This window comes from Taudactylus pleione, unplaced genomic scaffold (assembly GCF_031769625.1).
Source record: "Taudactylus pleione unplaced genomic scaffold, aTauple2 ptg000120l, whole genome shotgun sequence".
Taxonomy (NCBI): Eukaryota; Metazoa; Chordata; class Amphibia; order Anura; family Myobatrachidae; genus Taudactylus; species Taudactylus pleione.
Window position 1 is genome coordinate 13,062,579 of NW_028284522.1, and position 26,810 is coordinate 13,089,388.

At 42.7% G+C, this 26,810-nt stretch overlaps 1 protein-coding gene across 3 annotated transcripts in view; it reads left to right on the forward strand.

Annotated features, from left to right (window-relative positions):
• SERPINE2 (serpin family E member 2) overlaps positions 1-26,810 on the forward strand; it is a 64,071-nt gene that overhangs the window by 17,658 nt on the left and 19,603 nt on the right. Inside the window, exons 2-4 of one of the 3 annotated variants that reach the window (XM_088472107.1) lie at positions 1,239-1,402; positions 23,805-24,083; positions 25,349-25,576. In XM_088472107.1, coding sequence (XP_088328233.1) covers positions 23,828-24,083; positions 25,349-25,576 — 484 coding nt within the window. In that variant the 5' untranslated portion in view covers positions 1,239-1,402; positions 23,805-23,827. Of the gene's footprint in view, positions 1-1,238; positions 1,403-18,811; positions 18,872-23,804; positions 24,084-25,348; positions 25,577-26,810 lie in introns of those variants that run through there. The other 2 variants (XM_088472108.1, XM_088472106.1) reach the window with 2 other exon arrangements.

The window sequence follows — 26,810 nt, forward strand, 5'->3', positions numbered from 1 at the left end:
AAAAGTGGTGAAAGTGCAAATGCTTAGGCAACTTTTGATGCCTGCAGTCGGGAGGGTTGCAGGCTTCCGGGAGGCTTGCCTGCCTTTCCGGGGAGCCGGGAGGGGCACCCGAAAATCGGGAGGCTCCCGGCCTAATCGGGAGGGTAGGCAAGCCTGCCTCTATCCCTCTATGTGCATCTCACTCTCATCAATGATTGTTCAAATTGGTTAAATTCGTTTGATTTAACCAGTTAGATTAAATGACCATTTTTGTCTTCTTTCCAGTGTTTGAGCAAGTGGTCAATTGTCATTTGCTCCCATACATTTCCAGGTTTTCATTCCAACCAGCCAGATATCTGACACATAATTGTATAGTGCAGTGGTTCTCAAACTCTGTCCTCAGGACCCCACACAGGATCATGTTTTCCAGGTCTCCTGGCAGGTGTACAGGTGTAGTCATTACTCACTGACACATTTTAAAAGATCCACAGGTGGAGTGAATTTCACTGATTCTGTGAGGAGACCTGGAAAACATGCACTGTTTGGGGTTCTAGGACTGAGTTTGAGAACCTGTGGTATCGTGTATGCCCAGCATTCGAAAAATTGGTTCATTAGAGCACAGGTTCTCAAACTCTGTCCTTAGGACCCCAAACAGTGCATGTTTTCCATGTCTCCACACTGAATCAAGTGAAATAATTAGCTCCACCTGTGAATCTTTTAAAATGTGTCAGTGAGTAATGACTACATCTGTGCACCTGCTGGGTGACCTGCAAAACGTGATCTGTGTGGGGTCCCGAGGACAGTTTGAGAACCACTGCATTAGAGCATACCTCCAAACATTTTATATAGTAAATTTGGGATTCCTTGTGGGAGGGGCATAGCCTCGCAGCAGCACACCCCTGTTTTCATCACTCTGGGGCCGTGCCCAGCTCTCCTGGAGATGCTGGGCTTCCCCCAGACTCTCCCCAGACTGTGAAAAGATGCTGTGTGCATGTTTAACTGCTGTTTGAGATGCTTGAGAGAGGGCACATATTGTACATGCCCGAAACGTTGCTGTTTATTTCCTGATGCTTTAATAAACTCCTTGGTGTTTAATCACATTGTGGAGTGGCATTTTCACTACCTACTAAATTTAATATTTCTTGTCACCCTCAAAAAAGAATTTGGATCTTTTGTGTGCCCATTTCCTCTTCAGTTATAATTCTATACAGACTTTCAACATCTTATATAGAAATGTTTGTTTTTTCCATTATTACAAGATCTGCAACTGGAAGCCCGATATCCGACTCCAGGTGACAAGTGCTGGTCATGTATGCTGAGAAGGTCCCCTAACTGGCCGGGGCTGCAGTAATGTACAACACCTGCTTGCTGGCTCCTGATGAGTGTTGCTTGGAAACAACGTAGTCGGTCTGAAAATAAACAGGTGCAGAAAATTCCCCCACGACCATGCTGTAAACCACTGAAAAACAAATGTATAAGACTTCTGCATTTTAGGAGCAAATATAATGGCCACTTTTATTTTACTGATTTACAGCAATGTGCTAGGGGATTTTTATGTGTTTTCTTCGCTAGATACAGTAATCCCTCCCTTCCTAGCACCTGATGTCACTACTGAGCGAACTGTTTGTGTGTCTTATAAACCCTGAGGTTTTTACACAAAAATAAATTCAATCTCCCAGGACAAGCACTGACTGTTCCACGTAAATGTTTGTGGGTTGGGATGTGTGATTTTGTATACACTTGGGAGAGAGCCACCGGGCTGTGTGTAAGGTGGTGCCAGCTATCTTTGGGTTATTTTCCATCAGATTCTAGGTGTGTTTGCAGAAACTGAATACTAGTTTCCTCAGATACAGAGCTGGATCCCTTTGTGGTTCATATAGAGTTTATACAGTCAGTTAGCTGCTCTCGCCATACTGTACATAACCCGCTCTAGTGTTTCAATGTCACAAGTTTAATCAAGCTAGCACAATCCCTGCAAATAATAAGGCTTTGTTCTCCTCACTCTCTATCCACATCAGGAGGGGAATGTAAATGTTGCTGTTTGCTAGAAAATAGCTTTTTATTTTTTTTACATTTTGTGGTTTGACTGAAAAAGATTTGTTGCATGTTAAATGGCAGTTGGTTTGTACCTTGTATGTATATACTGTAGATTTTACTGAAAAGCAAGAGTAAAACTCACAATTTTTTTTACGTATTTTAAAAATAGTATTTTAGATAACCAATCATTACCGTTTTATTTTAGACATACGGGTTGCTTGTTTAGTGTTTCCTGGGTAGGTACTGTATAATTTAAAATGTAAATTTTTTACAGATACTAAAGTTTCAATGTGCAAAGTATCCCACTCTTTCATACAGCATTTGAACGTAATGATGCAAACTATTTTATACAGTTACTATATTTTGCTTCATTAGATTATTTTCCCTTCAGTCCTCCTTGGCAGCCATTAGGATGGATGGCTGCCCTTCTAAGTTATATAGCAACCAGTAGATTGAAAAAGTGTTATTAAAGCTGCATACACATGGTACGATCTGTACCACCAACCACTTGAAAGATATCTTTCAGTGAATTCATCCTGCTACACCTCTGAACAGGCAAAGTTGACAATATTGTGCAAGTTGGCCTGCATGTATGGACGATCATAGTTATCGTTCATGCGGGAACGCGCATCATTGATTGTTCACTGCATAAAAATGGACGATATGAACAATATATTGTTGAACGTTATCGTTCTTAGGGTGGCATTCAATTCTTGCGTCCCCTATATGCGCCCGACAGAAGCTATTCAATTGTTTCTCCTGTCGGGCGTGATCAGCTGCTGGCGCACCAATTCAGCTCGCAGCCCCAGGGGGGTGCGAGCAAAAATGAGCAAAAAGTGACATGTTTTGGCGCCCAAACATCACTTTTCATGATCGCACCCAGCACTTTGTTCGGGGGTAGCTGTTTTTAATCGGCTAAACCCAACCACTTTTGGGCACTATCAGCTTGAAAAACGGCCACAATTGAATAGTGCCCTCGCAATATCCCTTCCTTTAGACAGGAGATCGGGCGCACTATAACAATTGAATACCGCCCATATGGTTCATAGATATCGTACTGTGTGTACGCACCTTTACTGTTGTGCAGAAGCTTACCTTTTCATGTTTCCTGGTGATGCAACATTTGATGCTGCATATCAAGGATGGAGCTGATTACTCCTGTTTCTGGGATAGCAGGTGGAACACTAGGCTGCTACTTCCAGCAGCAGGTCCAGTTGTAACTTTGACTAACAATGCACCCCTGGATGAGCACTGGTGTTCTCTGTGCACCATGTCCTTAAAATGGGCTCCGACTTATGATGCATACACACGGTATGATCTGTACGTGATCGGAAGATCTTTGAAAGATATCTTTCAATGAAGTCACCCTGCCACATCTCTGAACAGGCAAAGTTTATGATATCGTCCAAATTGGCCTGCATGCATGGATGATAAAAGATATCTTTATCGTCCATGCGGGAACGCTCATCGTTGGTCGTAAGGATGGTGACTGCAAAAAAGTGACCGATAACAATATGAACAATATCGTTTTCATTTTGAAAATCGTACCGTGTTAGCACCATTAGACTGGGCAGGCTAAGAAGGGATTAAGAACTGCTCTGTGCATTCCCCATCTCTAATGCACAGTGATGGGGTTTATACATGAAGGAAACTGCATCTGACGGCAACATGGAGCCTGAACCCTACCCCAAATGGCTGAAACACAACAGCCTGAGGTAAGCCCCTAACTTAAGGGTGTTTCCATATGGTCCACTTCTATTCCTGGTACTTGGCTAAAGCTGGCCACACACTAGACCAACTTTCATCCAACCAGCCAACTAGTTGGTTGGAATGAAAATCTGGTAACGTATAGGCGTAAAGAATGATCAGCAATTTGCTCCTAAATGCCAGAAAACAGATGAAAATTGTCGGTCAGACAAGTTTTGTTAAATGTTTGATCTAAACAATTTGTTCAAACAACAGTTTTTAGTCTATTTTCTGGCGTTTGGGAGCAAATTGCTGACTGTCATTTGCTTTCATCCCTTACCAGGTTTTTATTCCAACCAATCAACTAGTTGGATGTAAGTTGGTCTAGTGTGTGGCCAGCTTAAGTCTTCAGTTTCAGTGCCCTTGTAAAACCTTTGGGGGAAAAGATGGCTAGACACCACAACAGTCTGTGCCGCCTATTATCATTTATTTATTTTTCTGCTCAATATGAAGGTGTCTTCTGTACTGAATGCAGTACTCAGACTTAGAGTGTCAGCCCCCTGAACAGTTTATAAGAGACTTTCTTCTAGGCTGCATTCTTTAAAGTAAGACCTCTCTGCTACGTAGAGAGTTAGGAGCAAGATCTTAGACCAGTTTTGCTATAGAACATACTGTAGATTTGCCTCTTAAGAATATTGTTGTTCAGGAGTATTTGAAGAAAATTCCTGTTGTAAGAATCAAGAGAAAATGTAAGATAATACAAGATATAGAAGTCCATTGAAGTGAAAGAAGCAACAGCATCTAAGTTAGGGCAAAAATTATTATTTTTTTAATAGTTGTGGTAAAAAATATATATTCTTCCTGGCACAACAGGTGGTAAAAGCACAGGTTGAAAAAAATAATTGTATTTCTATAATACTAGAAGGCATGTATCCGTTTAATGCTGGGCATACTATACAATTATCTTGTCGATCCACCTAATATTGGCAGAACGCCTGGATAATTGTACTGTGTATGCATGCAACTGATACAAAAATATCGATTGGTCGGGCATGCCGAATCGTCCAGCATGTTCGTTCGATACAATATTTTGTAAGTTAAAAGTTGGCTGCATTACATGGCCGTGGCTGAGCGATTGACATTTTCCCTTTGTTTTTTTTTCGCAGTGAATTGGTTCCTCCCCAGGAGAGGAGATCAGATTTCTAGTGCCATACTCTGATATATCTCCGTGTATGCCCATAATATCTGCTGGGTGTCAGGCTGCCAGATAAAATGCCTGGCAGACCGACAGGCATTTTATGCCAGGCATTTTATCTGCCAGCATTCGTAATACTGGGGAGGAGTTTGGTATCTAATGTAGCTGCTAGCATGTCTGCCAAAACTACAGTTCATGTTGAAAAACACCTCTTAGAGTCTTCATGGATAGGAAAATTTAGTTATTTCAAAAAGTAACTTTTCTACACAAACTTCATTGAGAGCTGATATCGCCAAGGCCAGGACTTGCAGATTACTGGGAGAAACACTCCATATGGATATCTATTGAGGAATTTGCCAAGAAGCATGGGAATCCTGAAAAGAGGTATTGAATTCTTTAGACTCAGTTACTACTTCAACAAGGGTTAGGTCTAGACTATACAGGGCTGATGGCCCTGTGACGTCACACCCACGTGACTCGGCCTGAAAGGGGGAGGGGCGGGGATCGTAGCGGGGGACCAAAAGTGTCCCCTCGCGGGCTTGCTACGCTCGCCACGCTTCGGGCACGGTGGCTCGCTGCGCTCGCCACAAATATATATTCCCCCTCTATGCCCTAGTGGATGGTAACGCAGGAGCGGTCCAGCCTCCTGCAGCGGTCACGTGGTGTCTACGTCACAGAGGTCCTTTCTCCAACTTGGAAATAGCAGCAACCCTTCAACAAGGTCTGTGGCAGAGGTAGGCAACATGTTGCACTCCAGCTGCTGTGGAATTATATATCCCAGCATGTCCTGCCACATCTTTAGCATGCCCTAACATGCAAATCTGTGGCAGGACATGTTTGGATGTGTAATCCCAAATTGCCTTCCCCTGGTCTCTGGCATCAACAGTAATGGCTGTTGTCCCCTAACTTTTAGAATGTAAGCTCTTATGTGGCAGGGCCCTCTACCCTCTTGTGCTTATCCCTACTTTAGTTTAATCTACTTCTTACTCACCACTAGGGCAGCTAACACTTGGTTGCTTATGCTCTGTTGCTTATCTGGGTGTTATGGTCGCTAATGTAGCAATGTATATTATCCATGTCCTGTATTGTATTGTTCTGTAAGTTGCTTGTCTACGATTTGTTTATGTACTTTGTAAGGCGCTGCGGACCACTTGTGGCGCCATATAAATAAATGATTATAATAATGGCTAGCATCCCTCTAGTCACACCTCTAGGCAGCAGATGCTCAGTTTAAAAATAGTTAAGCGAATATTCCATTTAACTGAAAGTGGCTTTACTATATTGAGCAAATTTAGGCTCTATGAAAATCCTTGGGAGAAAAATGAAACCATTCACCATATGAGTGATGGTTTATGTATAGATTTATCCTCCATAACATCAGCAGTTCAAAGATGCAAAAAGATATAGACCAGAAAGACACAGAACATGCAGAATTTTCCTTCTATCTATAAGGCCATTTTTAGATTTTCTCACATTCCTAGATTTTCATGTTGCATTTCAGCAAATGAAGTTCCATGTCATGGGGAAGCACTTCCAATTAATCTGTCTGCCTTTTTTTTCCTGGTAGCCTCTTCAAGCACCTTTTACAAAAGTACTGGTGACATTGGTGGTATTAAGAAACCAGTGAGTCAAGATCTGGCTATATTTGGTTGAAATCCTGGTGCTTGGAAAGTTCTAAGATAATGCAAAGGATAACCTTTTTAGCTGAAGCATTGCTGGATTGTTAACGACATAATTACTTCCATATTTCATAAAGTGTGCCCCAAAGTTTCTCTTTGCTCCTATGCAACCCCGCATATAGGTGTTGAATTTGCCAATATCGGTACTTCTCTTTTAAAATAAATTTCCTTTAAAATAATATTGTACATATTTGTGGTCATTATTTAGTGACTCTATAATGACCCCAAATGTTCAAAATAATTTTAATAGAAACATGTTGAATTTCACTGATTTGCCGATCACTAGCAAAACCTGATCATGTTTAGCAAATCCAGGACTGTTAACATGTGGCATTTCACCGATCATTGATGGCCGGGGGATTGGTTAGTCTGTTGCAAGATGTATGGGCCCCTTTACACTGACAGATTCCAATGCTTCAGGCTGGGAGGTGCACAATGTACATGATCCCAAAAAGAAACCTTACATAAATGTACTAGAAATGAGGTCCGCATGGAAAGTAGTTGAATGGTTTTAATGAACTGAGTAAGCATCTTGGAGTATTCCCTTGCAACAGAACAGTGGAGGCACCAGAAATAAAGCTATGATGATGGAGTTGGCAAAACCTAGCTCTTTGGCAGTAAGAAACCTAAAGTTCCTTTCAGCATTCAATGTCACAGGCAAGGTGAATTTGTTGGATGATTCTCTGAGCCAGGGGCAGTTTGTTTCATGGGAACGGTCTCTACTTAAGAAAGCTGGAATCTTTTAGTCGACAGACTTTCCTGAATAGACTTTATTGCAGCAAAACACAAAGTTCCTGGAAAATCAGTGGACACATTGATTCCCATGAAGCTTTCCGCTATGCAATGGCTTCCAAACATTTCCTCTTATTCCTTGCGTGCTGATCACAAAAATTTACAATTAATAGCAATCCTTCCATATTGACTACAGTATCTCATTCAAAGTTGTCTGAGCGGTGCTACAAGAAGAACCATGGCCTCCACCTCTTCATCCAGATCTATTGCTTCAGGATCCAGTCATTTACAGATGTGTAGCGAAATATATGTAATGGCGTGAAAATTGAACGGGATCTGCTTGGAGATGAGGCATTATCTGTGTCTGTCAACACTCTCTTGCAGACAAATAATAACTCCAATAGTATATTACTGAGTTTGTAAGAAATTTATTACATGGTGATAATATAAAATAAATCAAACTAAACCACTCTATACAACTCCCACAACTTTAATTTTAAATTAAGGTGGACAAGATGTTTTTCATTATTCACACTCAAGTATAAGTATCATTGCTGCGTTTTATTGGGGAATGATTGGACGCAGAAGAATTAATCCATTATTTTTTTCAAGCGATGAAGAGAATTCGCCTTTCTATTAGGTCCTCTGTGGAACCTCGGTGTAGTACAAGCGCACTGATGGGTGCCATGTTTGGCCAAAAAAGAAGCATCTTTGAAATGGATGGCACTGATAAGTATTCCTAGTGTCAAATACTTATGCCAGAAGATTGAGATCTACAGGCAGAATGGGGAAAGGAACACTAACACTGAAGATATTTTCAAAGAGGTTTTAATAGTCAATCCAAGTTTGTTGCCAAAAGTTGCATTTAAATGTCATATCATGCAGGATTTTGTTTTACCAGTGGATGTTAAATAAACTACATTCTTATTCAAGTGAGATGAATTGCTGTATATTTACTGTATATAGGACAGAGGATATTGGGAATAAAGCATTTCTTAATGACTCCAACAGGACCTTTGAAAAATGTCATACACTATCCAAAAATGCCATTTAAAGAGTGATTGGATAAGCAATAAAACATGAAAAGGGAAGTACACTGTGCTGGAAATTCTAAGAGCCCACTCAGCTATAGCAGAGCAGCAACCTCTATGGCAAAGAAGGTTCAGGCCTCTGCGACAGTTTTGCAAAGCAGCAGGCTGGACAACGATCCATGTGGTGTGTTTTTATTAGTCCTTACACATTTGGATGTTTTATCCCTTATTGACATTCCGTTTGGAAGATGTGTTCTCTACTCAGCACTTAAGCAAATGTTGGCATATGGTGAGTATGTGGCTTAGTTTCTTTGCAGCCTTCCCTATTTTATTGCTTCTATACATTGTAATGGCTGCCACAGAGTATTGAAGGAAAAAAGTGAATTATAATTACTGATCATTCTAAATATTTTTTTTTTTTTATTTCCTACCCAAGTAGTTTAACGTTTTCTTGAGTCTTTCAGAATGATTCCTGCACTGTTCTAAACCCTTGCAGTGCAGGAACTAGGTGTGTGTGTGTGTGTGTGTGTGTGTGTGTGCGGTGCCGTCACGCAGGGCCCTGTGGGTCCCCACAGCACCTGCATGTGGCTTGCAGGGTGCCTGAAATAACACCCTGCAGTAGTGTTACTGCAGAGCCACCCAACGTGGCCAAGAGATGCTGCGGCACGCAGCCTGTAGAGCTGCCCGAAGCATCCTAAGGATGCTTTGGGCAGTGCTCTACTTCCTAGTGCCAGTGGCCCCACCCCCTAGGTGTGGAATCATGCCATCACAGGCTTAGGGGCTGGCACAGGGTGGCTTAGAACCCAGGCCTGATTCCTTGGTTATGGTAAGTTTCAGATGTGTTCCAGGGCAGAGGTTTGCACTTATTTCAAGCATATTTTTTCTCTTGCCAGTTCACTGTATGATTTATGATTCAGGCATTCAAAATCCAAATCATAGATGAGCAGTTGTGATGAAATATTCAAAGCTAAAATTTTTCCACTTTATTTTAATCTTTGTTATATGAATATGATTTCATATAATACACTTATACTGTTACAGAGGTACAGTAGGGTTCTACAGTTGTAGGTATTGGTGGAGAAGCAACCTTTTCAAAATTCTTCTGCAAACCCTTGTTCTCATTACTCCTATGACAGTGAAAACTACCCCCCTCCCCTGTTCTGAAAACAAGATTCCTTTATCATTCATATGGGGGATGCCATTACCTCCTGGGTTATGTATAGTGACCTGTGGAGTCGGACACTAACTAAGACTGGCTCCCACCATCTATATGACCCCTCCCCTTCCACTAGAACTTCAGTCTTCTTTTTTTTTTTTTTTGTAGTACCTTTTGGCATAAGGCACTAGATGGGTCCTAGCTTTTTTTTAGTTGGGTTTATTTTCTTTTCCTGTTTTGGTTTGGGTGCTTAGTTCCTGGCGACATGCACTAGCAGATTGGGAGTTGGGTAGAAGTAGAAGTTTGTGTGAATGCTGTATCCCACTCTAAAGATGGCCTCTAGGAGAGTTACCAAACTACATAGTCCCTGGGACTTTCTCCATACCAGACACGCATATGAGGGGGCCGCTGGCAAAAAAGGTAAGCTTGATACATTTTTTACGTGCAAAAATATTGTTTGCTGTTTTACTGCTTCCCGGTACTCCGATTTAGCAGAGCAGGCGGGAATGTTACTGCTCACGTTGCGGCAGCAGCTGTAGGTGTTGCAGAACAGTGGATACTGCTGGCTTTTTGGTGAGGGCTGCTCACTGGCCACACTCCCATGACTCGGTGCAGCTGCATGTGCAGGCGCGCTGTCTATAACATCTCTAAGAGCCGCTGTAAATCAGGCAAGCCCTGTGGATCTCTGGAGGGAGGCTCCTATGATGACGTCATGCGCCCGGTCACGCTTTGATTCTTTTGAGTGGCAGCAGGCCTACAGGGCTTCCTAGGCCATGCCCCAAACACTATATTTTGGTGGGTGTTTGAACGCTGCTGGAGTCCTGCTTGGCTGAGACTCACTGCAAAATACAGGGGGATGGCTGTCTCTTCAGATAAGCAGTTAAACTAGGATTATTACTTTTGGTATTAACCTGATATATGGTGGTCTAGTGTTCACTCTAGCTCCGGCGGCAGGCAGGGCACCGGAGCTAGAGAGGGTACTTCTGTGCGTGCCAAAGGACATTGAAAGAGGGTGTGTCTATAAGACTTGTCACCTTTTCGTCACTCTTGGGGGCGTGCCTGGCACTTACGGACACGCTGGGCAGCCCCCAAGCGCTGCTGACGGGTAGAATAGATGCTGGGCACATGTGCCCAGCGTCTAGTCACTGGCGGTGACAGGGTCACTGCACGTTTCCCCACCCATGGGACACTGCGACCTGCGGGTGAAGACAGCTGTTAGCGGAGCGCTGCGCGGTGAGGACAGGGCGCTTTTGAATCTTTGTATGCCTTTGCTTTTTTGCAGGTGAATGGACTTATATATTGTGTGTGTGTGTATATATATGTATGTATGTGTGTGTACACACACACACACACACACACACACACACACACACACATCATTTCAGAGAAGTACTTTTTTCTGTTTAAAAAAAAAAAATTTTTTTTTATTTATATATTCAAACAGTGCTACACTTTTCCGAAGGACTTTAGGTAGCTATTTGTATTGGTTTAGATGTCTTTCTCTCACAGGCCCGAATCCGTGACAATATCGCGGATTACGTTATTTCACCAGGCGGAAAAGTGTCACCGTATTCAATTGCAAAGACTTTTTGCGTAGGCGGAAAGTCAATGCAATGTAATAGGCAAAAATTTCACCTATGACTAGCAGGCGGAAAACTGCAGTTTTGGGGTGCAAACTTCGGGAACCCCCCCTGCACCTTTGGGACAGTGCTGAACCAAAAATACTTTAAAAAAATAAATAAAAATACTCCGAAAAAAGTACTTTCAATTTGGGGGCGAAAAAGATCAAAGTTGTGAGAAACTTAAAAACTAGTGAATTTTGGGGGGTCCCTAAGTATGGGGCAGATTTTTTTTGATTGCAGGTGCTTTGGGCAGGTGGATTTTTTACGTCTTTGAAAGTTGCTAAAGTGCAGTTTTAAAATATGCTAGCCCCCATTTTCATGTACCCCAAATTTGCTGGGAGTAGTTATTTTCACATAAAAATACTGCTAAATGCTATTCTTCACCACTCATGTTAATGCGCTAATTGCCACCAATCCATACAACCAAAGTACCCCAAATACCTTCATTAGGGCTAATCTGGGCCATCTATAGTGATCCCCAATGTTAGTGCATCTTTTGGGGGCTGAGTTCCCCATTTTTGACGGGGCTTTTTGCCTGTTTCAGTTTCGCCGGGTGCCGTTTTCATGTTCTTTGGAAATAAATACGGCGAATCGTGGGGAAGCGTGCAATAAGTTTCCGCACCTAAAACACGCGATGTACGTAGTCTGGCAGGCAGAAGAGTATTGCGGGTGTGAAACACATTGAATACGGCCCTCAGTATGGAGAAGCCAGACAAGGGTTCCAAAATCGGATCAGTCACTTTTTTTTTTTTTTTTTTTATACTTTGTACAAAATGTGATAGTTGGCAAAAGGTTGTATGGACCCAGGGTCGCTCTGTGCTGGTTATTCACAGGGAGATGCATTACCAGGAACTTCGTCTGAATAGTCGGTGATGCCTGATTGGGCTACTGTAGGTCTATGGCTGAGGCCATAGGTGAATTACGTCACTCCCAGGCAAATTGTTACCCTGTGCTCAAACTCCTAGTTTGTCTGAACCTTGGTAAGACCCAGATGGGCCCAGTATATGGGACGATGTCTTGCTGAAATGGCAACATCCCTAAATAAAATGGAACTGTCATCAGGGGCCACAGCCACTAAGACGTTCAGACCTGTCCTTCCCAGGAAGAAGGGGAATTGGATAATGACTGGGAAAACACTTCAAACTGGGAGGATGACTCCCATTCTAATTCAGGGGTGTCTATGCTGGTAGATACAGTTTGGGAGACTTCGCATCTACAGGAAACTGCTATTCCAGTGACTAGTTAAGTTTCTTTCTTTAAACTGTAACATGCATCTGTTTTTTCAAGAATTTTCACATTTTGGAGAAATATATTAAAAGAAGCCTGACCTGATTCCAAATTTCATGTTCCAAAGAAATTTTAAGTATCTTTATCCTTTTTTTGGAAGAGGATACCAAGCTTTGGGAAGCTCCTATTACTAGGTTAGTCAGGAATTCTGTTATCCCCACGACAGTAATGCCTAAGGATCCTATGGACAGGAAGAATGAGGCTGTACTTGCATCTATTTTCACTTTGTCAGGAGTCGTGCTGTGGCCTGTTCTGGCCAGTGCCTGGGTGATAAAGGCTATCAATTCCTGGATGACCCAGATGATTGCTGGGTTTTAATCAACTATTTGTCTGAAGCTAGTTCTTTAGCTGATCAAATTTCGGAGGCTCTGACCTATATTGGTGATGCTTTATTAGACACTATTCAAGAAGTCTCATATTTCTACTTTGGACATTTCTGCAAACGTGATCTATGGCTTAGAGCATGGGAGGTAGACATTGAGTCTAAGCATGCTTTAGAGGCACTGCCTTTTTGAAGGTGGTTTTCTGTTTGGTCCATGCTCGACCACTGCAAAATCAATTGCTTCATCTATGGGTAAAGTGAGACCCTCAATTAAGCAGGCAGATGTTCAGATTATCCCTGCAGACCCGTCTGTCACTCCTATGGTGGCTGCAGGATGCAAATCTGAACAGGGAAGTGTTTGCGAAAATGTTATCCAGATATAGATCTAATGGCTTCCCGTCTCAACAGGAAACTTCCAAGGTATGAATCTCTGTCCCGGGTTCCTCCAGCATCCCTGGTGGATGCTATGACAGCATATTGAGTGTTCTGGCTGGGATACATTTCTCCTCCTCTGGTAATGTTACCACGGGTACTTAGGCGGATTCGATCAGTGGCACAGCCGGTCATTCTGGTGGCTCCATATTGACTGCACCGTCATTGGTACGCAATTCTTCGGAACATGTTGGCAGATGTCCCGTATCATCTGCATCCTGATCTGTTACTTCAGAGTCCATGCCGTTACCCCGATTTGCCTTGCTTGGTTTGACAGCATAGTTTTTTAAATCCAACATCTTGAGGGACAAAGTGTTTTCAGAATCTGTTGTAAAAACCACAATACAGGCTCTCAAACCAGTCACTTCCCAGATTTATAATCGGATATGGAAGATAGAATCTTTCAGGTTTAAACTTGTCGTTCACAACAAGAAATATGAGTGTCTTGTCCTTTCTTTTCTGCAAGATGGGTTGGTTAAGGGTCTTAGATTGTCCTCTCATGGGATTATGGGACAACTTTTGACCCGGTCTTAACAGTTTCAGAGGTAATTGGCCACCCTTCTTGCAGGGGTTTTTTCACATAGAGCCTCCTTTTTATATCCCGTCTGTTCCTCCTTGGAACTTGAATTTGTTCTTGGAGGTACTTCAAAAGGTACCTTTTTGAGCCTTTGGAATCTGTAGAATTGCAATACTTCCCTTTTTTTGAAGGTTTTTGTTTATCTTTTGGCCACTGCCTCGGCCAGAAGAGTATCTGAGTTAGCTCTTTCTTGTTAATCTCCACTTATTTTTCATGAGGATAGGGTGGTGTTACCACTTTCTGGAGAAGGGAAGGTTTAGTGCATATCTGCTTTCCACATTAACCAGGCGATCATTCTTCCAGCCTTTCGCCAGGCTTCAGTGACTAGTGAAGCTTCTTCCTGTTGGATGTGGCTTGTGCGTTAAGCATTTACTTGGATCGCGCTGCATCTTTGAGGTGTACAAATTCTTTTTGTTTGATGCAGTAAATAAAGGCTGGCCAGCCTAGAAAGGATCAATCGCTAGATTGGTCACTTCTGCCATCCAGCAGGTGTGTTTTTTTTTTTTTTTTGTTTTTTTTTTTCAAATGTGACTGTTCAAGCTTCAATTCGGGCCCACTCGACTCGTGCTGTTGGGGTTTCTTGGGCTGTGTCCTGGTGCCTTGGAGCAGCTGTGCAGAGCAGCCACCTGGTCGTCCGTACACACTTTAACAAAAATTTACCGCCATTTGGAGCGAGGGACGCCAGTGCTGTGGGGGTCTGTTGCCAAGCGGGCAAATGTTGGCCAGGAGATGCAGCCAACTGGAACTGACATAATATAGAATGGTCTTTCACAGTGCCGTAAATAGATATACATCTATCAGAATCGACCACTGACTTTGTTACGATCTAAATATGATTACAACTCACAACCAGAGAGATCTTCTGGTAATGGAGTAGAGCCATTGCACTACAGATGACATCCTACCATTTGTAATAAATACAACCAGTGAGTTGGACATACTCTGGAAAGATTTTCTCTGGATTCAGTTATAGGTATTATCCAAATCAACGTATTGCTGGTCACTGCAGTGAGTTTTTACACAGGTGGAGATTGGGATGAGAATATTTCTGACAAGTTACTAGGATTGTGGTGATTATCAGTTATAGATTCACTAATGAGAATTGCACACAGGATAGAAACAACTGTTACATGTTGTATGTGAGAAATATTCATAGGTAGCTATATAAAAGTTCTATTGTTACTAACAGGACTAGATACATTTTATTGGTATGTTTGTGTAATAAATTTGGTATGATACAGAGAAGCCTGCTTGTTGTTCAAGTATATTATACAATTGGGGGTTTTTCAACAATAGCATGGTCTATATTTGAATTTTTTTTTTTTTTTTCCCTGAAGAAATTCCACAAATGTATTTAAAACCAATTGGTACCAATACATTGGGAAACCTCTCTTTATTTTTGGTCCTTAGGCCCTGAAAATGATCATTCAAGATGGCTGCCCCCATCCTTGGAGACTGGCATCTGTCATATTCATTAACCAGTCCAGGACCAGGAAACACCGCCTATTTGTCCACTATCTTACTGACTTTCTTGTCTCTGGGGACAGAGTAATGATTTGATGTTTTAGATGTGTGTGTGTTTGTGTGTTTTTTTTTTTTTTATTGAAACATCCTGGAATGTACAGTAGTTTTGCATAAAGGTTTGCTTCGAATGTAAATACAATTTTCCCTAGTAGTTTTGTACAAAAGAACTAGTCAAAAGATTTTGGCCTCAAAAGCCCATCTGTTCTCTTGAGTGTCTGATATTTTGTTCTGTTAAACACTCTGGACAATTCTGTATTAAACCTGAGTAACAAAAAATCCATCTGCTTAATGAGGACATATTTTGGATTTTTTTTTTCAATTGATAACCCAGCCGTGGCATTGTAACCTCTGAATCTGCGTTGTACAATAGTTCGTCTAAATAAGTAATCATTTTTATTCCCATCCTCCTTTAGACCTGCCATGACTTTTGTAAAAACTTTAGGGGCTGTTGATAAACAAAGAACCCCTAATTGGAAATGCCTTTCTCTGACTGCAAATCTTGGCAGATGTTGATGGCCTTCCCATATAGGCACATGAAGATGGGCATCTTTGTCTATAGATTGTAAGCTTGCGAGCAGGGCCTTCCTACCTAGATATATGTCTGTTATTACCCAGTTTTGTTCTATTAATGTTTACAATTGTAAAGCGCAACGGAATATGCTGCGCTATATAAGAAACTGTAAATAAATATACAGCCAAAACTTTGGCGATAAAAACATTCTGTTTATGACTGACCTTTTTATAGAATACATTCTGAATTTTGTGTTTTCTCAATGTTGTGTTATAATCCCCTTCTGTACATTTTTAAATGGGTCTATGATTCCATCTCCTTTTTGGATTAAAACAGATTGGAATAAACCCCTATTTTTCATTGATATTTTGGTACTTGGATTTGACTTTTTGTCTGACGTTAGGCCATTTTATTGCAAAGAACCTTTTCAATGGTGGACCCAACAGACTGAAAGTAACCCTTCTATTATATTTGTTACTCACTTGTCTGAGGAAGATATTCTGCTTTTTAGTCCTTGAATGACAGCAAACTGGCATCTGCCTGAGATACTTCTGGGGTGTCTGTCCTGCCCGTCATACTGACTTGAGCTTGGATACCTGTTTTCCTTGCTTCTTTTTATCTGGTCGAGGTTGTCTTCCCTTATGACTGAAGCCTAGGACCTCAGTTAGGCTGAAAGGACTTGGCAGCCTGCTGTTTAAAAGAAGGTCGAAAATTACGACTTCTGGTCTTAATCTTCCTAATGGTAAGCAGTTCTCCTACCTGTAGCTTCAGAAATTCTTTGATCTAATTCAGGACCAAACAAAAGAGAAAAGAAAAGGCAGACCTTCTAAGACTTTATTTTTTATTTTTTGTGTGCGTGTGTCCTGATGATGGGCAATTAACCCTGAAACTTTGTAGTAAAGCATCGGCGGTTTCTGCCTTACAAGCCCTGGAGTACTGCATTTTTTTCTTGTGGTCTGTGTTGAGGGGGCTAAGGTCCCCAGGGTAAGCACCCCGGCAGGTTATTAAAGTCTCCTTGATTTGAGTGCTGGTATTGTGGGAGAAAAAAAAAAAATTATATATATAATTTATTAAAAATAAAATTCATCCCACGATTTTAACCACAAAACTCTAACCGCCACTGCTAGACCTGAAATTAGACAACCAAGGATGCATCTAAATTGGCTTCTCCCAAGTAATCTGCTCCTTCTTTGAGTTGCTCTGCCAAAGAAAACACCTAGGACTGTCTGAATCCTTTATGGTAAAGTGTCAACCCACTTCTTCATAGCCTTTACTGCCCAGGCCGCCTGCTGCAGACAGTCCCTAGGCTTCAAGTAAGTAGAGGATTAGAGGCATCCATTACAGGATAGGTCAATAGACAGTTAGGGGGAAGCTGCAGTGGTGATTGGTAATAAATAATATTTATCACCAACTGTTATTTATATAGTGCACACATATTCTGCAGCGCTTCAGAGTATCTTACCCTTCACATCTGTCCCTGCTTACAATACACGCGCACACGTACGTACGCGCGCGCACACACACACACACACACACGTGTACGCACACGTAGCACGCACGCACGCACGTAAATTTTGTAAGAAGCCGATTAACCTACCAGTATATTTTTGGAGTGTGGGAGGAAACCGGAGGAAACCCATGCAGGGAGAATATACAAACTCCGCACAGTTAGGGCCGTAGTGGGAATCGAACCCATGACCTCAGTGATGTAAGGCAGTAACGCTAACCAATACGTCCAGCTATTTATTATTATTATTTCCTACCAGCACTTAATGAAAACTAATTGGAGGGGAGGGGCTTTATACCTTAGGTAGTTAACTCATTAAGTGCTGTCCCCCCAATTCTCACTATACCGCCATCGTCAAGAAGTGTTTCCCTGATGAAGGAAAGAGAAAATGAGTCTTTACCTTTTCTGTCATGCAGGATTTTGGGCTAGAGGCAGTTTAAAGAGAAGAGGGCCCACGTGCAGGTTCCGATCGGGCCCCCTGCTCTCTGGAAGTGCAGTAGACTGACAATGTGCCAGTCTATTGTGCATACACAGATCTCTGGGAACATGGCACAGCGTTCCTGGTATAGCTCTACTACGCATGCGCGAACCACCAGAAAATGGCATCAGTGGCCATTTTCCAAGTGATTTCTGCAGCCAGCAGCGGGCCGACGGAGGGTTAAGTATATTTTAGGCTGTCGTCTAGATCCATATGGGTGTGCGGTGTGTGGACCCACCTTGCACCCATTATAGATACGCCCCTGGTTGGGCACTGAAAGTGGGCAGAGAGCTGTTCAGGAATTGACAGAACAAATCAATCGTGTTGAGTGTCTCCTCTGTCATAAGGAACCACCCAGTTCGGTACTACCTGACCTGAGCATCCTCACAGGCACTGTATCTGCTTGTGTTCTGTCCTCCGTAGTCCCTGCACAAGGTTGTTTGATGTAGTGATTGTCCACAATCAAGTATGGGTATGTATTTTATTGGCTGTGATTGAATATTAAGTTTATCGTATGCGTTCTCAAGGCTGAAACAGAACAGTCAACAAAGAACCTAAAACTATAGCAATTTAGTTGCAGGCTAGTCAGTGGCATCGACCACATGTTGGATGCAGCAAGAACTACTGTGTCTTTGGTAAATGTATCTTGCTGCATAGGTTCTGTGCTACTAACTATCCATACCTGAAATATACAGTATGGTGAAGGCTTGAAGCACCTCATGTGGCCCATCGCTGTCCTATGTCCTGGATTCTGAGAGGCAATTTTTAACAAACCAGTCTCTTGATTTCTGATTCAGTATGCAGTGCTAAGGGTTCTTGCTGCTTTTACATGCCTGGTTCATTACGTTTCAAAGCACTGAGCTGGTGATTTGGGAAATTACATAATTTCCTGAATGAGACAGTCTAAACAACATTGTGAGGAAATTACTAGGTGGGTTGTGAGGTGCCTGTCTGGGCTTTTAATTGTGTCTTGCTCTTGCGTTGTGTATATTGCATAACTGTTTTTATGATAAAATTGGAATTCCTCAGTCTTTTCAGCTGCATTTCTGTTCGCGTTGCTGTACCAGTAGAAGGACAAACAGCTCTTGTTTTATTGATTGATTACACTATTTTGTGGTGAGTGCTTTAACTTTCTAAAAGACTACAATGTTTCTTCTGTGATGGTGTTTAAAATAATCACAGCGCTACTGTAGACTATTGTTTATTTAACTGCTTCCTATAATGTTTGGGTGTCTTTATTTTACATATCCTCCAGTTTTATATTAAATGACTATTGTACACCATCCTATCATCTGTTAGGCATAGGGTGAAGTACAGGAAACCTATTTGAATGCATGTGACTGTTTTACTATCTACAGAAAAACAAGCCTGTACCAGTACACCAAATGAGAGCCTTCCTTTGGCCACTTGTTGTAAATGGAATGGGATTTAAATACCGGCAGCTCAACAGCCGCCGGTTCAAATCCCGACCGTGAGAGATTCCGACCGGCATTGGTAAGTACCCTAACCCTTCCCTCCCAACCATCCCCCAGGGGTACGTAAACCTAACCCCACCCACCCCCGGTCTTAGTGTTATACTTGCCTGTCAGCGGACGATCGGGATGGTGGAGGTCGGTCCTCCGGCGTCGGTATTAAGATGGGCGTCAGCATTTCGACGCCTATCTTAAGTCCCTTGTAGTGCAGGTCCAGTCAGGATTTAGACCGGCGGCGTTGCGTCCGCTGGTCTATTAACTACGTCCCGTGGTAAATACTGATCTACAGGATATCAAGACTAGGGTGTTTATTTACTAAGCTTTGGGAGATAAGGTACCAGCCAATCAGCTCCTTTTATCACAGTTCACTTTATCTCCTGACACAGCTTAGTAAATAGACCCCTAGATCTCTGCCCTCTGGGAGCATCAGGTGTGATGCTAGTTGACCTGCCCTTTATTAAAAAGCTTTACATCACATTCATTACATTCTGGTTTAGCAAGATAAATACATGGCTTCCTGTTCCTGGGGCTTGTAGTTTCACATCTGGAGAGCCAAAGGTTGCCCAGGCATGCTGTAGTGAGTCTGTTCAGTTCCTGCAGTGCTAACCTTGTCAGTGCAAGCTATAAATTTGTTGTGTTGATCCACTGCACTCTCCATTACCAGGGTGCAGAGGGATGTGACAACATTGTTATAAGCAACTACAGTTTTACCCATCCGGCATGAGACTATGGCCCTCATTCAGAGGCGCTCTCAGGAAGCGAGCGCTCGTTCTGAATGAGGACGGCCACTTGTATGTTTGTTTAAGTGCGGCCTCCTGGTCGCTAGCTAAGCTGTGGGTTACCACCCTCAGCTTTAGCGGCCGACCAGGTTGATGGTCAAGACCATCGGGGCTTGTGACGAGACCCTAAGGTTGCAACTGCAAGCCCCAGGGAGGTTCCTGCCCTGATCTTTCTGCTGATGTCAGTGCGGCTGCTCACAAAATGGCGGGCGTTCCTTAAGGAACGCCTCTGTTTGTGAAACCACCCCCCCGCCACGCCTACAAAACGGGCCGAGCTGTCGATCAATATCGACAGCCGGCCCTTTTGTAGTGAGCTGCGGAGCGAGAGTTTCTATCTCGCTCCGGGGCTTGCGCACGCGCAGTGCGGCTGCTCGTGTGCAGGGCCTAAACATCGACCCGGTTGCGAGTGCTCAGTCTGAATGAGGACCAATATGTGCCCACCATGTAGCCTCATGACATCCCTTGTGTCTTCACTGCCTCATGCCCCCTCCCTCACGTATTTCATCCCCCTCTCCCTCCACTCTGGGGTGCTGTTTGGGAGTGGGCAGTGGGGTTATTTTTGTCACTGACTTTCTCCCACTTTCCCATCTGGGGCACAGTGCCCCCCCCCCCTTCCCCCACATAGACACCTGGTTGTCAATCCAAACTCATCGGACAGACCTTGCCCTCTCATCTCCTCTGTTGTGGGAGTGGTTAAGTTTTTTTATAATATGGTATCTGTATATATAATTTGAAATGTGATTTGTAAAGCATCAAGTTTAACCCGCTCACTGTGTACTCCCAATTTGAGCTAGACTGCATTAAACTAGCCCCATTCATCTTCTGCAGTGATGGGGTTAGTGCCCTCCACAAAATAACTTGCCTTGTCCCCACCTGTCCAGGAGACAAGTGGGGAGTCCTTGCAGCAGCTGTCTGTATTTAGACTGGGAGCTCTGCTTAAAAAATAAAGTGTGGGGGGGGGGGGATGGACGGGACTTAAGTCCCTCTATCTTCCCCACCATATAACATAAAACGATGGTATCGCCCCAACCTGGCTACAAATAATTAAGAGGCACACACTTTGGAAAGAGGGGGATTCTACTCTTAAAATGTTGGAAAACGTTCTGTATATGGGGGAATTGCACTACATGACCAATCACTGCCATAGTGACTGCTGCAACAGTGTGAGCACCCAAATGTAATACTGTGTACTGCTGGCTGATTTGACACTTTTATATCTATGCGCAACTGAGGGCCTGGTTCAGCAAGCATCGCAACCGCGATTACGCACGCAGTTGGACAATTGGTGCATGCATCGCAGTGCGTGAACCAGCCACTGCGATCGAGACTGCGATCGCAGTGACTATGCAGACCCATCTCAGAGTGACAGGAAGTGCCGTTTGGGGGGGAATCGGTATGATTAGCTGGCAGCTAAATAGCCGCCGGCTGAAATCCCGACAGTGGAAGACCGGGTGGATCAGAATGCCGGCAGTGGTGGGTAAGTAGGCTAACCTAATCCTCCCTAGGGGGTGCCTAACCCAGTGGTACCTAAACACCCCCCCCCCACACACACTTCCCCGGGGACTTTGCTGTTACTTACCCGTTTGGACGATCGGGATTCTGCTGCTTCGTGATGCCGCCGTCTGTACCCTGTTTACTGTCGGTATATCGGCGTCAGTATATTGCCGGGCAGTGGAATATTGACGCCCAGCATTCCGTCTGCCGGCAAAGTGATTGCATACTTTTTTTTTTTTTTTTTGGGTGGTTGGCGAAATGCAGGCAGTGCGTTTGAATGCCGTTGCATGGGCGCGCATAAACTATCCAGTGCGATGCAGCTTGAGTACTCACAGCGTGTGCTGAGGTTAGCAATTTCTGTGTAAAGTTAGAGCTTGTGCATGAGGCTACGATGGTACTCAATGTTACCGATTACTTTGCAGTCTTGCTAAACATTAGGGATGTGTAAGGCAAGGTGGGTGTCCTTATGTAGTGCTGCGACGGCATAGCGATCGCAATTGATTAGCATATCATCACAGTGAGGCTGCATGCGTAATCGCTATTGCATTCGCAGTTGCGATCCTTGCTGAATCGGGCCCCGAGTCTGTAAATGGAACTTGACGTGGAAAAAAGGCTGTGGCCACTGCATCATAGCACATGGCATGCTGACTGACTAATGTGCACACAGATATAGAAGTGGCTCATATCAAATTAATCAGTACCGTTTCCTAGTGCTGAATAACTGCATTGCGACTTAGGCACATATTTGGCGAAAGAAAAAACCCAGTGCTAGCAGTGTTGCATGGGACCAGGCATACCGAGGGGCTGTTTGGTGCGACTGCAGTAGAGAAGGGTGAGGACACATCTGTACCCCCTTAGTGAATAAATATTTAGAAATTGTCTCAAGTTTGTGTTTTTAGTATTGCAGGCTTTACATGCCAGTGTCTTAAATGACACCTACATTTTAACTTTTAAGCATCCTCTCTACCTTTTTCTAGCAGCATGCTGTTGACTGCCTGCTTTCTCTGATTTTAAATGATAGAAAGTGGATGCAAAGAGTCATCCATAAAAAAAAAAACCTGGATTCACTAATTTTGAGCTGAATTTAATCTAAACTCAGAAACCGAACTTCTGGCATCCCTATGTATAGATTCTCTCTCATACTAATTTTCTCCTACCTGTTTTCTTGGATGGCATAGTTCCACTTGCAATGCAACTGGCTTAGTATACTGAGAGGTTAGGAAACTAAACACAAAGGATAAAAGTAAACTAGAATTACTCGCCCTTTAAGGCCCCCATACACAGGGCAATTTTTCATACGATATGACTGTTTTTGACTGATCGTAACCTATCAACCTAACTAATCGTGTAAAAAATAAAATAAAATTGAGTTTTCTAAACAATTACGATGTCCCCACAGTTGTGTATCGGCCTCGTAGATCAAATGGTTTTGAAAGCTTTCGACCGAGTACAATGTGACACCTCTCCATACATCGGATCGTATGGTCATTTGTACAATCGTACCTTTTTCTAAACACATCGTACAGAGGGCCTGATTCAGAGCCGGACGCTCTGAACGAGCGCCCGCTCTGAATCAGGGCGTTTTTTTTTTTTTTTTTCAAAGCGGCCTTTTGGACGCTTGCATAGCTGTGGGTTACCACCCACAGCTTATGCAAGCGTCCATGATGATGGTCGCGATGGTCAAGACCATCGCGACCATCGGGCTTACGACGAGACCCTACAGTAGGGTCTCGGTGACCGCAAGCCCTGGAGTGATTTTGGCTCCATTCCCATGGGAATGCCTCCGTCTGGCAGCCACGCCCACCAAAGGGGGCGTGCTGTGATCACCATCGACGGCACGCCCCCTTTGGTGCGAGACCCATAATGACTGCTACCCCGTCGTTATTTGTGTCTCGCGCATGTGCCCGACGGAGCTCCCTACATCGTGCGCATGCGCACTAGGGCACCATCGACCTGCTTGCAAGCGCTCAGCACTCGCAAGCGGGTCTGAATCAGGCCCAGAATGTCAAAGGTAGAAATTTTAAGGGAAATCTTATGTGCCATCGGATCTGATACAAATCGCCCTGTGTATGGGGGACTTTAGACAAGTGGTTTGTGTTGGTGTTCCCCCCCCCCCCCCCCCTCTTCAAAGATATTTCCAATTTTAAGTCTCATCGATGCCATTCACACTTCTACAGATTTTCGTTATGCTGAATTTATTTTTAATGTCCCTCTTTATTAATTAATAATTCTATGTTTGAGTGTTTCTTAAATAGAAAAATCTATAAAATTGTCTGTTTTAAAACCTGTGTTTGTATTTTTCAGGTGTTTGTCAGTGTCTAAGGATCATGAAGAGGCTTTTCTTCGCTCTATTTACAGTGGTGTACTTGACCTCTGTGCAGTCTCAAATAACTCAAAAATATCTGGAGGAACTTGGGTCGGATATTGGAATCCAGGTGTTTAACCAGGTGGTGAAGACCAAGCCCCATGACAATGTCGTCATTTCTCCCCACGGAGTGGCCTCTGTGTTGGGCATGCTTCAGCTGGGAGCAGATGGCAAGACGAAAAAGCAGCTGACGACTGCAATGCGGTATAAAGTGAATGGTCCGTTTTTGTCTGCCTCTTGTAACTTTGAGGGTAGATGGGTTATAGGATGTATGCATCCAGTTGTTAAACTTCTACATATTGACAGGTACACTTTAGAGTAAGAGTAACCAATGTACAGAAATCACTGTTACATTGTTGTGAAGACCTGTCAACCTATCCAAAATACAGTGAAAGGGCTATTCTAAAATATGAAGGGAACTGATACAGCAGCATTCTGAGAGATTTAATGTGCGTTTTTTTGCGCATATTGTTGCTAATTTTTCCTTACACCTCTATGGGGTGTGAGCAAAGACTAGCCACCTATCCCGTATTGTATTAATCTTGAATCAGTCTGTAGTGCAGAAACAAAACTTCGATTCTCACACTTTTGGGGAATTCAATTAGCCGCGATAATCCGTTTTTGTGTGTTTTTAAAGTGCTTAAAAGTGACTTTTGTGCTGAAAAAATAAAAGTACTCTTCAATTAGCCTTTAAGTTAATGCGCAAAAATTCTTCATTGGTGTTAAAGAGATACTTTTCAGCACCTCCTGAGCAGGTGAAAAGTTGGGAAATCCTCCATATTTTAAGGTAAAAACATCGGAACTTGTTTCAGAAAAAGGGACACCCTCCTTAATGACCAATTGGGCAAAAAACATTTTTTAATTTGTAATTTTTGCGGTGAAATTTTTAAGATTGCAGGTAGGGGTTAGAGGTGTATTTTGATTTTTTTTTTTTTTTGTGGCTCAAAATTAAACCAATATATATTAGTGTATGCATTTTTATGCACCCCCAATTTAAGTAGATTTTTTTTTTTTTTTTTTAACAAAACTCTTGCTTTTTGTAGTTTTTTGACTGTCAAATGGCTGGTATATGCATTTTTTTTCAATGTAAGGATACCAACTACTTTTATTATGGCCACTAATAGACTACTATACTGTTATCCTATATAAGTTTTTGGTGTACAGACAAATTTCCTCATTTTCACCTATGCTTACCACGTGCAAAACACGAATTATTGCGCAAATGGCGAAAGACTACTTTTCAAATTAACTTGTGCGAAAAGTGAACGCACAAAGTTATCGCGGCTAATTGTGTTCCTTCCTTTGTTTCTCTTTCCTGATCAAGCTGTAAGTGTGGTCGTGTGTTTGGTTTTTTTTGCCTAACAAATAACTTTTCAGTCTAGAACTCGTATAATGGAATTAAATTCAAATCTGTCACATTTAAAACTGTCTTGCCAAAACCTAGATCTTCTGTAGGCAAAATGATTTCTCTTTTTCTGCACAGCGGTCTGTAAAATACTAAAGAAGAACAAAAAGGCACTAGTAGCAAAAAAGAATAAAGATATTGTCACGACAGCCAATGCTTTGTTTGCCAACAACGGGTTTAAAATGGAGGAAGCCTTTGTTAACAAGAATAAAGAAGTCTTTCACAGCCAAGTGAGAAGTGTTGATTTCCAGGACGCAAACACAGCCGCCTCGATGATCAACCAGTGGATAAAGAATGAAACAAATGGTAAGCATTACACAGATGTGCTAGGTTTACTAATATGAGCTTTTATGCAGGGAATATTTTAATATGGGAGAAGCGTGTATGAAATATAAGCAGTTTTTATTTTCACTTTTATTTTTTATAAATGGTATGTAACACTTATTTGCATAAAGCACTTTCCTTCTTGATTGTAAATTCTCTAAAGATTGGATTTGGATTCATGCTTGGCACAGTAGACTAGTGGAGGGGTTTTATTATTCAACTTGGCTTTCTCCAGTTTCCAAACGAATGCAGATTTTTATTGCCATATATTACCTGGTTATGTGTAGGTTTCTCTTTTCTTCCCTACATTTACTATATTGCACTTCTTTTTAGTGGATTTACTTTGTGTGTTTCATATATTACGTGGCATCATTATTTATATAGTTTGTTACACAATGTGTCCATAGGGATCCGCAAGGATACCATGTAGATATTATAATAGTTGGAGACCAGGCACAAAACAGTTAAAGCTTTGGCTCTCAGGAATCCTTGGGTCCTCCTCCATATATACCTAGCCATAGGCCTTCAGTTGTGTTTGGTGCGGCAGGATCAAGACACGCCTTTATAATAGGGGTCTGCTCTGGCAGTTCTAAGCTTTTATGTTTTTGGGTTGGCAGTACTAAGCGTCTGAATTAAGACGCATATACTGTGACTCAATCTACCTTTGCCGGGCCGCAACTGGGCTAGTGATTTTGGCGGGTCTCGGCTAAGCTTGCTAGCTGCAATGCTGCGACCTGGACTGCAACCGAATGCACGGAGATGTCGGGTAGGGCTTTTCCTCGCTTACGGGGAATCGCACGTCAGTCCTTGCTTCTGATGTTAGATGCCACTGCTGTCTGGGCCCGTCTGGGTTGCACCACTTACCCTCCACGTGTATGAGACTCATGGTCCACGTTCAGTGTGCCCTGTAGCTGTTGGTCTCAGGAGGGTTTGGGTCAGTCTCTCTGTACACCTCTCCCTTGGTTAAGGTATATAGTGCTCTATATCCTACCATTCCTTTTGTGTAGTTGATTTAGTCACTTGTAATTATATTACATATGCATTGTATGTGACTGTCTGCTAGCTGCTGTATCCAGTCTTATTTCTGTCTGTCAATTATAACAATCACTTTTTTTTTTTCTCTCCATCCTCTCTGGGTGGAGGTTTTACTTCATTCATTTTAGATTTTGTGAAGGCTGTCACATAACATTGCAATTATTTCCTTTACTGAACATGT